General features: G+C 39.5%; 1 protein-coding gene across 1 annotated transcript in view; it reads right to left on the reverse strand.

The window, feature by feature from the left end:
* EPB41L4B (erythrocyte membrane protein band 4.1 like 4B) overlaps positions 1–13,023 on the reverse strand; it is a 167,645-nt gene that overhangs the window by 26,390 nt on the left and 128,232 nt on the right. The window contains exons 21-22 of the mRNA XM_065667749.1: positions 4,682–4,786; positions 386–524 (exon numbers count right to left, since the gene is read on the reverse strand). Coding sequence (XP_065523821.1) covers positions 386–524; positions 4,682–4,786 — 244 coding nt within the window. The remainder of the gene's footprint in view (positions 1–385; positions 525–4,681; positions 4,787–13,023) is intronic.

Below are 13,023 nucleotides of genomic sequence, written 5' to 3' on the forward strand. Positions count from 1 at the left end.
GGGCTTTTTGTTTGATTGTTTCTTTATACCTTAAAGCATAGATTGCCAAATGGATTTCAAATTTCACACCATTTATTAAGTATTGGCTACTCAGGAAAGAGAGACAACAAAATTATGCACCTTTGAAATTAAGGTAAATATTAATTTAATCCTGATCCAGCGCCCCCCTAATATTGGTGAAAAACTATTATAGGTTTTAGTTGGGTCTTGGAGCAAGCTTTAAATATTCCCTTATACAACAGGTTAAACTTACTACAACTCTGCATTAAAAACTACTCCTAAATGTAGAATTACTCCATCTAAGGAAAACATGATATCTGCCACTCCCTCCCACCTTTTCTGAATACTCTCCCAACTGACAAAAGCTCATTTCTTTGTATATTACCTTGCCACCAGGTGAAACCTGTGCTTGTCCTTCTGACGTCTGTGGCGTACATGTTTTCTGTGACCCAGGAGATGCTGAGGATACGGGTGTGGATGCTGCTGCTGCTGCTGCCAGTGCTGGAGGAAGGTCATCTTCATCACTGCAGTTGAAGAAAGCAGACAGATCTTCTCATTAGAAAATGTCACCAGACTTTAACCATACTCCTTCACCAGGAGGAGGCACTGGTGGTAACCCGTCTATATGTCAGCTGTAGTTCTTTGGAGGGAGGATCTGTTTACTCTTCTATCTGTCAGGCTCTAATTTACTTTTCAAGTAAATTATATTTTTTAAGCTTTAAAGATTCCTCCAAAGTGGATTGGCTAGGCAATTCCCATCTGCAAGTGGAAATCTTATGCGCAAGTAGTCTTTCTACTGAGTGCATATATATATATATATATATATACACACACACACACATATATGACTAAATAAACTTATCTGATGGTAATGTTTATTCTTTTCTATGAAGGCTGGCAGTATTGATAAGAACAGATCTGCTTAGATCCATCCATGGGACCAACTGCTTCATTGGCTTCAGACCAGTGGGAGATTTGATGCAACTAGTCTGTGCTGCTGCTTTGAAACTGTTTTTAAAGGACTTTGACTCCAAAAAGGAGCTCTTCAGAAACATTCGTGTGAGAGTATCTTTCTCCTGTCCCATTTATTCCTCTTACAGAGAAAACATTTTATTCAAAACCAGGTTGCATGCTTCCCCTGGGCTCTGGGCCGTCAAGCTGAGCTCTTTCCATCTCACCTACCGTCACCACTAAATGAAAGCTAGTAGAGGATATTATCCTTTCATTTACTGATGTAGAGCTACATTGACTACAAATCATTGGGATCAGTCAACCCTGAGCACGGATTTTTCCAATTGCTAATTGCAATTGCATGGAGGTAAACAAAGTCATAATTTGGCCTACAGAACCTTTATTACTGGAAATGATGTGTGAAAAGGAAAAACTACAGTTTGACAGTTTAAAGCATAGAGAAAAATTATAAGAAAAAGTATTTCTGCTCCTAAAATGGCACCTATTTGAACTACCAATTATGTAGGCACAGTGCATAGAAGCCTGCTATGCCTGTTTGACAGACACTTCCAGAACAGAACTGTATTTGGTTTAGTGCTACTTGAAGGCATCATGCCTGGGCAACACAGTACTTCAAAATTATGTGACATACACAGCCTTATGGTGGGTTGTTTGGTGTGACAGCAATGGTTTTCTATTGTGATGTAAAGCTATGGTGATTAATGCTATCTTTCCAATGCTTCACTGTTTATTTCCTTTGGGTAAGGGTACAATTCAGTATCAAAGCATGTACAATACACTGTTTTTATGCTGGAAAGAAAATGCAAAACCTTTTGGACCTGTTCAATAGATATTTTATTAATGCAACAAGTCAGTGTTGGGCTGTTGACCTAGTTAATCTCTCAGAAACATGTAGCTGGCATATCCTCAGTCCTTGCTCCCCACTCTCAGCAGGAACGCACTGGCACCCTCCCCATCCTGGCTGGGTAAAGCCGCTCTGCTGCATACAAGAAAGTGGAAAATTGTCGAGAACTTCCCAGTTCAGAAAGGCTTCTTAGCATCTGCAAACCAAAACTAAGGGTAAGAGTCTAGTCTTATCAATCATCAATATATTAGCATGCCAGCTTTATATAAGACTGAGAATTGCCCTTCACTGTATTCCTTTCGCAATATTCCTTCCCTGTTTCTTTGCATTTCCCATATTTGCATCCCAGACACAAGATAATTTAAACCAAATGGAATTTGGGTCTCAAAAAAATTAAAAAAATCACAGCCTGTGTTTTTAACTAGGGAGTCTTCAGCCCTATACATGGCCATAGCACAGGTGACACCTGTGGTTAGATGTGTCTATGTGCTGTTTCTCATGGCGAACACTGTACAACTGAAAATCTACATGAGGGCAAGACATGCTTAAAAAGGGTTCCTCAAAACCTCAATAACCAAAATTGAGAATTCACTCCTGGACACATTATTTTCCTTTCTTTTTTTATATATAAATCCAATGTTTAAACGTCGCTTCTCAATGTGTGTATAATAAACACCATTGCCTTTTTTGCATGAACCTGCTTCTAGTCTCCTTTCCACGCTTGCCTCCACCACAGCGATAGCCACGTCAGGTCTTGCCTTCCTGGGTTCTGCTTTTCCCAGACACTGCTGAATTCTCCATGGTACTGTTACTCCCAATGGCTCCTGGCATCTTTTCCCTTCTCTTTGGGACAAACTCTCACTCATTTTCATTTACCCTCTCCTCCTTTACCCAGTACCATTCTGCAGGTGCTCAGCAGCTCTGGGGGACCAGATGACTGAACATGTACAGGAAAGGGCTCAGTCTGGTCTGAAGAGTTTCTCTTTGCCCTTTAAGAACAGATTGGCTAAACACTTTTCTCAGACAAGAACTATCTAGTAATACCTGATTCTGCTGTTACTTCAGGGATGATGCCTTGAGGTACTTATTTTCACTATTCTCACCTATTACCTCTACCTCTCTTTTGGTTGTTACTTACTGGTAAATATGCCCTCTCCAACCCTAATATACCCCACATACACATACCTGTCTACATAGAATAAACCTGTTCTCTTTGTTTTCCGTGTAGCAGTATTTGAGGACCAAGTTTAACAACCTGTTTAGGTTAAAACTTAAAAACTTCTCCAAGTGTTTCTAGAAAACCTGTGACTATAGCTGCAATAGGACATGAACTTCCTTACACATCAGTGCGCTCAAAGAATAGGATCAGCCACTGCATCCTGTTCATTGCCTGCCATATGATCAAATAATTGGTTCTCTCAGTGTCACAGCCTTTTCCTTTGCTGACTGCTATCTACCAGTCCCTCCATTATATAAAAGTCTGAAAAAGTATCTTGAAATACATGGGAGATTTCCTTCTCCTGGCTTGTAGAAAATGAGGTAGTAGAAGTGATGTCTCATTCAAGAAAAGCACACTGCTGTCTGGGCTATGCTGGGCAGAGTGAATGAGCCGGCTTCATTCAGGCCTTGGGAAACTGCTCCTACCAAATGCTGTCAAGTTCCTGTCACACATTATCTGCAGGATTAGCAAGCAGTAAGGGAAGCTGGGTTCTCTTCCCAGCTTGAGTTGTCAACTCCCGTCTCATTTTCAAACCATCCTGGCTGATGTGTCATTGTAAGAGAGAGCATGCTATGTGGCTGCAGACCAAGTGTGTGTTCCCATATGTCAGCCTTGGTCTCTCTGACAAATACCAATTTGGCTAATCGCTCATTTTCCTCCTAGTTTCAAATTGATTCATTTCTCTGTTTCTTCTCCTAAATAAATTTTTTTTAGTTTTGGTGATGTAGATCGTTTCTTTTTTTTTTTTTCCATAACAAAAGCCAGTGTTCTTAAGATTGAGACAGAAAATAATTACATATCAATATTTATTAGAATCCATCTGGAGAGAAGCAAAATGTTTGCTAATGTTTCTATATACTTAGGGACACTAGAATTTTCAATTGCTGGAGGGACTAACAGTTGCCATTCTGCATAGAACACACACATTTTTTTCTTTGTTGTGGCACTCGTGTTCTTGTACTAATGAGTTTATGCTGTTTATAAGTATATTCCTTTTTTAAACCCTAGTTTCTGGGGGTGTTGTCTGTCCCTTCATATGAATGACCAAACAACAAACCGATTTCCACATCTCTTCAGTACTTCACACCTTTAGAGACTCTAAAATCGGTTGACTTATGTGTAAATGGGATGCCAAAGCCCTATAGGCACAGATCACTCTTGGCAGGACTAACTGTAGCTGTAGCAGGCTCAGCAATTTTTGCACGTGACAAAATCACGAGAGGGAGAGAGGGTGCACTTTCTGGGAGGGAATGCCTGGCAGCACAGCTTGACCATCCAACAAAGACAGTTTTCCTCATTTTGCAAATGGGGTTGCAGTGAAGCAGACAGAGCAGCTTGCTTTAGCTCACATGAGGTCTTTGACATTTCATGTGGAAAAGAGCTTTTCAATTCGTAATCTGTAAACTCAGAGAAAGGCAGAGGGCCTGCAATTCTGAGGGTTAGCAACTGCTTAAGGACAGCAAATGCATTTCATATTAAAAGTTTGAAGATTCTCAGTGATGAAAGGATTGATATCAGTATAAGATCATTATCATGTAATTGCACTCATGCCTTTCAGAAGGCATAGCTAGAACAGTAATTAGCATCCCCCTTCATTTTCAGCTGTAGTAGGCAAAACCACAAAGACAGTACTATGCGTTACTCACAAACTATACTGCCTTGTTAACTTCCTCACACGAGAAACTTTAACCTCCTGCTTCTCTGTAGGGGCAGTTGATGGCGTAGTTTCAGGTCGCACTGGAGCTGGACTTCTAAAAATAACAAGAAAAATATATGTGACCCAGTCTTTATTTAAACTACTTCAGGCATATCAACAAAGTCCTAACTCATCAACACATAAAAGTGGCAAGTGCCCAGTGAAGTTCATCCTTTTGTTCCATTTATAGTTCACAGGCCAGTGTGCATGCACAGAAAAGGATGTGAGAACTCACCCTCCTGTGCATTGCATTCCATTTATAAAAGCAGCAACTGATTACAAATACAGAACCTATGTAAGAGACCATGTGGAAATGACACTGTTTCCAGAATACAACATTTTAATGACAGCCCAGCAATTCAGTTATGTGAGAAATGTTTTTACAAAAAAAAATGCCTTTAATATTTGCATGAGCTATTTTATGAATTGTGAAACCTGTTCTGATTAAAATAGTTTTTACATAAAATTGAACATTATCCTTTTGCATTTGAAAGAGCAGCTCAATGGAAATAAACTAATTGGTTTGACCCAAGAAAAGGATACTTACTAGAAACACAGCGTAACTCAGGCACATTTCAGATGCTCATCAATGTAAAATACACTTGCAGAGCTCCAGCAAAGGATAGAAATGGGAATGAGGAGACCCACATAAAAGGATCTTTTCTTTAACCATTTATCAGTAGAGTTAACTAGGGCTTGAATACAAATAGCATAAATACTAAGTACAAGATCTTCATGACCATTCCAACTGTAAACTTGAGTGGCATGAAGACACATTAAATGTCTTAAATGCTACTTTTATTTGAAGCAACACATTATGATTAAATACACTGCATAAGTATTACAAATGCTATAAACATAATAAATATTCCAAACATTAAAGGAGTAACTTGAAAGTTTTGATTGATCATTTGTGAAATGGTATTCTGCCATCTAATCTGAAGTCAGATACTGAATTGGTACTTATGCAGCCATACTGATTGCTGGTGGGACTGCTTGTGCACTGAGGTACACTCCACAGCTGGCAGAAGTGGCACAGCATTGTCTCTAATATTACAAATTTGGGTTGAGTTTTTTGAATCTACGTGCATCTTACTGGCCTTCTAAGACCGTAACAAGATACGCATATTTAATCTTCATAGTTGCAGTTCCCTCTGATGCCCCTGCGGGTTTTAAGCTTCATTAACTCTCTGATAACTTCTGAACCTGCTGTCCAGCTACAACAGAACCTACTGGAATGGCACAGCCCTCAGGTTATATTTTTTAGTCTTTGGGGAGGTCACAGAACATAAGGTAGAGCGATGGGGAGTATGAGGCTAGAAAGGACATACATAAATCATATATGTGACTCCACTAGTTCCGCTTCTCATGGAATAATTTTTGGCTATTTTTTTTCCTGACCGCATTAATTTCAAAAAGTCAGCAAGATAGCAGCAAGATTCATATTTTGCCCCTTCCCAAATTCCAGTTTCAAGGTCAGTCATTTATAGTTCAGACTGGCAATAAAATTAATGCAGAACAGTCAAGTCAGATTTTGAGACCTTTTGCTGAGTTTGTTAGGCTGGCAAATAAGGGGGGGATAAGAGAAGAAAAAAGACCAAATGATCGTGTTTCAGTCTTGTAGTCAGTATGTCTAATCTGGGAAACTGTGAAGCAACATCATGATGGAAGCTCACAATGTACTTTCATGAAGTCAGGCTTCAGAATGGATGATGGCTCTATCTATTGTTTTCTTAGACAACTTTTGCTCTGCCAAAGGTAGTTTTTGAGGACTGAAAAAAAAAAATACTAGTTCAATTTACCCAAGGTGATTTTCAGTTCCAATTCTGACATATGCAGGATAAATACGTTAAAAGCCATTTAACAATTGGATCTGATGGTCAAACCCTCAAGGGGTGTGAATGTTGTAAAGCCATTACTTTCAGCTCAGGTTTTCTGAAGTACATTAGCTGAAATTCTTGCTCTGAAAGAGGAGTCCTCACAATTCTCCAATACCTTTGTAAGAGGGTACTTAAAAGTTTCAAACTTTTTCATCACCCCAGTGAAAGCAGGAACAAAACCAGTGGTATAAACTAAACTAAGTTGAGATACATTTCCTCAAAATGGTAGCAAAGGATGCACTATCAATGGGTTAGGAAACAGCAGAGTGTGGAACAGCAAAGCTGTGACTACCTTACTCCCGGTGTTTATCAGGCCTCTGGGAGAGACACAAGCACCATTTAACCGCACATTCTGAGAAGCTGCAGGTTAGCTAGGGTGTAAATTGAAGCTATCTCTGAATGAAAAAGAGTAGTGGTGATGCCTCCGTCCAAAGAGGCCATTACCATGAGACAAAAAGTTAGTCTAGTCCCACCAACTGCAGAGCTGGATTTTTGTCCTCATTAAAACCTTGCTAGGTTAGCTCTTTCCACAAGAGCCTAAAAATCCTGTGACAGCTCCTGTTTCATCTGTAAACACTCTTCCTCAGTCTGAACATGGTCAAAACTGTTGCTACTCTCACATCAGCAACCAGATGCAAGCAGCGCTCAGCTTGATCGACTCAGAGCCTGATCTGTGCTTTAAAAATGGCAGACTTTTAATATCACACAAACTCTTAAAAAAGATCTCATTGATATTTTGGAAAAAGCGTGACTATAAAGCAGAATAACTTCCATTGTTATCTTTTGAATTCTACAGCCAGAATGTATTATTGTATATGGAAAGGCTTCTTTTCTTGAAGAGAAGCCTTGCAATTATTTTGTCTATTTAAATAGAGTCATCACACGCAGATATCACTGTTTGTAGTTTATAGTCCTATATAAACTATATAGCTTGAACAAAACCTGAAGTGTTGAAAGATCAGTGGGACTCAGACAAAGAGAAAATGAAATGTGCAGTATATTACATTGCCTTTATAAGGTTCTGTTTCATTGTCGTTAGTTCATAACACTTTTTTTCCCATAATGGTATCCAACCACTACAGCATAAAAATGAAGGTACTAAACCAAGACACAGTTACTTCATGATCTGGCACCTTACATAAAAATCTGTCACTTCCTGGTGAGAATGACAATAACAACCACGAATGTCAGCATACAGTGCCAGGTCATCAAAAACTGCCTGGGCTTTGAGAGCCTCAGAATACTCCTGAGCAGCAGCCCGCACACCCTACTTCACACCTACTTCAGCCAGTTCCACAAGCCTGCACAGAAACATAAACAAGTCCTAGAGAGACATTCCCCCCCCCCCCCCCCCCAACCAAGGAATTTGGGTCTTTTTCTCAGAGTAGCAGCCAACAGCTCTACTGTTTGGTTTCAGCAGCTACTGAAACCAAAACTGCTCACAAAAAGCATACAAGTGATCACACATATCCACTGATTTAGCTTGAATCTTTCTTGGGAACATGATGTACATGCTTGTGCTTAGGGGCTCCTGGTGCCGCACCCCACCCTCACCTCATCTGTAATGGGGAGACTGGGCACTATGCTGCTGCCTACACCACCTCTTTGTGTACCATGGCTTCTGTAGACTGACATGCCTCCTTGTGCCCTGCTAAGCTGGCTCTGGGCAGACCTCGTACTCGTTTGAAATGTGGCAAATGAACCATCTGGGAACAAACAACTGTACACCTAATAAGCTGAAAGGGATAAAATAACTTCTCTTTCCCAGGAGAATCCATTTCAGAATTTAAAAACCACTAACGTCTGCTGGGTGAACCCATTTTCTGCGTTTGTCTTTAATAGGTTTTATCCTCTTTGCTTCTGTTTGTGCCTATTTTGCCACCTGGAACAATCTCTCTCCCTCCACCCTCCCAGACTAAGACAAAGGGGTAGAGAGTAAAAGCCCCATGATTTATAAGGATACAACCATCTGCATGAAGGCTGACCTTCAGGTGCTGATTCATGGGGGAAGAAACAAACAAACAAAAATGCCCACAAAAAAATACTGGCTGATTTTTTGCTTCAGAACTTCCTTTGAGTGGGAATACGGTAGTGAAATCTTGGGAAGAGGGAAGACTAAGAGTATCTGATAGATTCATTGTCTTATGCATCAAAGACATAGCCTAACACACTAAGGAAACTCACACAAGCATGCACAGTTTTTCTAAGTCTGTGCTCTAAGGATTTCACACTTCCTTCTTTTCCAAAGTTACGGCCATCTGCAGACACAATAATTTGTGCTTTTTCACTTTGATAAAGTAGTTTTTCTCAGAAGACAGGTTAGCTCTCCAAAACGTTATTTGACCATTTGAAAGCTACTGTCATCATCAAACTTTCTGAAGAAAAGGTTTTTTCTTTTTACCTTTTTTTATATAGGTTGCAGCTGTACATCAAAGCTCCTTGCTACAGAGCAGCAGCCTAATCCAAAATCAGCTTGTGTGCTTTCCTTACCCTCCAAACTTGGGTTCGGTTTCTTTCAAAGCAAAGAATTCCCTCTTCTGCCTTGTCCTTATAATGAAAATGTATGTGCAGTCTAGATGAAAATGCAATGTTTCTGTGGTCCAACAGACAGATAACGATGATACAGAAAATGTTTGTCTCCCCCAGCTCAGAATAATGTTGCAGGTCAACACTGGGTATCTAAGGTCAAACTGAGCTACAAATCCTACCTCTCCATACAGCAGTCAGGACAGCCACTGTAAATGCTGTGGCTTTCAAAGAACCTAGGTGCAGTTTACAGGACACAAAGATATGCACCTAAAGTGGGGTATTTCATCAGTTTAACCTCATCTGAAAGGTCTGAATACTGCTCCTTGCTCTGTAGTTCAGAGATTAATAGTACAATTACAAACAATTCGTCAGCATCTGACTTCAGGCAACAGGTCAAAGAGGTCTTCAATAGTTGGAATGAAGTCAAAGAACATAACTAGGTGTCCTATCTACAATCTTTAATGCAAACTGGCATGCAAAGGGTATGCAAGAGTTCAGCTTGAAGTTATGACTGATGCAGAAATTACTGGATGAAGTTCCTGTAAAAAGCCAGAATAGCAGATCCATTAGCCTTTCTACTGGATTGAGGCCAGGCTAGTACACATTTAGCTACTCACTTTGGTTTTGGAAATGCTGGTTGAAATTTTTCAGTTGGAGAATGAATGGTTTTTATTTTTTAGGGTAAAGATTAAATCAAAAAGCAGCTTTCTAAAAGCAATCAATATTTGTTAGGAAGAAGCCAACTTAGACAATGTTTTAAGTTTTCCTAGAATATTTCATGATCCCTTTAGAAGGAGATATTTAAATGTTAGGTTTCAGACTCTGCCTCGTAGAGGTAAGTCCATTCTGATTCTAAGAAAACACAACCTGCTTGTGTTCACTGAAGCTAATGTCAGGTAAAACTAAGCACATATTTTTTGATCAGCATCAATTCTGACCTGCCTAAAAGTTCTTTCATATATATCTAGTCTTCTACGGAACTGAAGTCTGTGACTTGAAGAAAGAAGCTGTCCAGAATCATCCAGGTGACACGCTTATTCTTAACCTCCAATTGTCAACATGGACATCTCCTACTGCAGTTCTCTTTGGATAGCTGGTACAAAACTTCAACTCTATGATTCTTAGAAACTACCTACCTGGAAACTGTCCACGGTTAAGGCCACAGACTCAATAGACCTGGTGTCAGTTTCAGTCTTTGTAAGAATTGCTGTCAGATAGCACGTCCAATAGAGCTTTGTGGGACACAGCCATCTCTGTCAATTGAAATTTCTAATCAAAAATCATTCATGTTCCTTGAAGTCTTGAGCAGCTGATAAGCAGCTGTACAATAAATTCCACTTCTCTGAGAGATCTGCTACTACCTCAGGATTTTACTTTTCCTTATAAAAAAAAAAAAAAAAAAAAAAAAGAAAGTTGGGTTTTTTTCCTTAAAAAAAAAATGTTGTCTTGGGGACTCTTGTGATTCCAAAGAGTCCTAAATCAGTGTCACTGATTGATAGCAAAAGTCAGTGCACAGAGTACATACTGTTGGATAATGTAGAAAAAACTCCCTGTGCACACACTTATATGCTCTTGAAAAGCTACCCTGACATTCAGTGGAAGCATATGTATAAAGACAGATACTGAGGGTTAGTTTCAGATCCAAAATGTGTCTAGATTAGGTAAACTGAAAGATGATAATTTGAATGCTAATATAATATGTGCAGGTGAGAAATGAAAGGGAAAAGCATAAGAATACAGACATTACTTTGAATGACGCTCTTCCCTTTGTGATATATAAAAGATACATGTAAGAAGAATCATCACTTTGGTCAGGAAAGGTGTAGGATGTATTCACATAAACTGAAAGGCAGCCAAACGCAAAGCCTGGTGTACAGCAGATGCACGAGCCTCAGCAAGGGAATCACATTATGACAATTTGTATGAGCAAAGCTTACTCTGCATTGGGCATTCAGAAGAGTGCCTGCTATTAATTCTGATTCATCTGTACCCTGTATAACTTGATATAATACTTTCCACCCTTCTTTTCTGGTGTGCAGCATCATCAAGCTCTGTGAGATAACATTTAATTTTACATTACGTGTTGAGCAGCTCCTAATATAATTAGTTTTAATGTAATAGTGTAATTTGGTTTTGGATGGGAAGATTTACAAAGAAAATTAGAATAAATGAATGCACAAAGCTCCAGCTGGTGCTTATACCTACTCCCACAGAAGAAGAATATTGCTATTTGCAATCCTATGAAAGATGAGATAATTTGGATAACAAGGATCAACAAAGAGTGATGCAGCAGTTGGTTGAAACAGAAAGAAATCCACAGACAAATCCTGAACCATGTGGGATGTAAAGCACGCCAAAGCTGGTAGCAATCCAGAAGCGTGCTATAAGGGAAAATAAATATTGCAGTCCATAAATGTACCACATGGCACAAAACAGCAAGTGGCAACAGCAACAAGAACAGTAATAACTGACCAACCAACTTGAGGGCTTCATTTGAAGAGGGCACTTGACTCAAAACTACTGGGCACCTGCTTCAGAAATGCAGGAACTTGTGTTTGCACATTTGATCAGTATTCTGCATAAGAGGCTATATGACCTTCATCCTTGGAGGTTTTCAAAATCCAGACAGACAAAGCCATGGCTGATGTGATCTTGTCTTGGTAAAAGTCCTGCTTTGAGCAGAAGGCTGGAGTAGATGACCTCCAGATGTCCCTTCCAGTCAACAGTTCTACAATACTACAATAGATAACTAAAATTTCACAGAAACAATATCAATTACTATTTAAATTTTCCAAAACACAACCTCAGAAGAGTGTATCTATTTTAGCATCTGGATAGTTTCGTGTGTGTAACACACAAGTAAATAGCTCCTCACAAAATGAAGACTAACATTTAGCAAATGAACAAGGTGTTAGTGTTTACATGTACCAGCACTTGGAGACCTTCAGCCGGCTCACCTGAATCAGTCATACATCATGTCTAAGCTTTTCTGAGCTTCAAATGACCACGAAGAAAAACCACATTACGAACAAATCCTGTTGCCAGGTAATTCCTGTTTTACCAAATTAACTTCTGTTCCTTACCAAACTTTGTTTAACTTTAAGCATTTTTGATAACATTTCCACTTTCTGAGTTGTCCCAAGATGAATACTTGGCTTGGCAAACAGGCTATGCCCAAGGACAGACACTATTTTGACTGGTTCAAAAGTATTAGCAGTTCCTGACATCTAGACTATTTTGGTCTAATTCTTCACTCACTGGAATCCCTGAAGAAGGCACAGCAGTGTTAATCTGGGGATTACATTCAGATACATTTGAAGAAAAGAACAAAATAGGAAAGTGCAGACTTTGTATTAAATATAGTCAAATTCTGCGTGTGTGAATCTGTGTGCACACGCACACGCATATACATGCTTTAGGCTTACTCAGATGGTCATAGCCAGAGGGAAAGCAGACACTTCAAGAGAAGTTCATGTATAGGCAGTGGGAAAGTTATACAGATGGTGCTTCTTTCTGCAAAGCTTTGAGGAATAATGGAAGGAATTATCTTGATGGGGTTCTGTGATTAGCCATATATTACATTTAACAAATAAAGCAGGCTCACAATTTAGTGGTAGATTTCTGGAAAGAAAGTTTAAAAGGTCATCTTTCCAGCAGCCCACCCCTTTCCTAAGAAATGGGTGAGGTTTATAAAAAGGTGAGGAGGTGACTATGCGATTCACATTCGCTTGATACGCTGCAGGAGAGAAACCTTTGCATCCCTAATCAGTAGACAGGCTGGATCTTGTGATCACAGGAGAGCGCGATCGGAGGTCATACAAAACCGGGCAACCACAATTGTTATTTTTATATTTCCTACAGTATTTTATACTTCCTTCATTAT

This window comes from Lathamus discolor, chromosome 2 (assembly GCF_037157495.1).
Source record: "Lathamus discolor isolate bLatDis1 chromosome 2, bLatDis1.hap1, whole genome shotgun sequence".
NCBI classification, from domain to species: domain Eukaryota; kingdom Metazoa; phylum Chordata; class Aves; order Psittaciformes; family Psittacidae; genus Lathamus; species Lathamus discolor.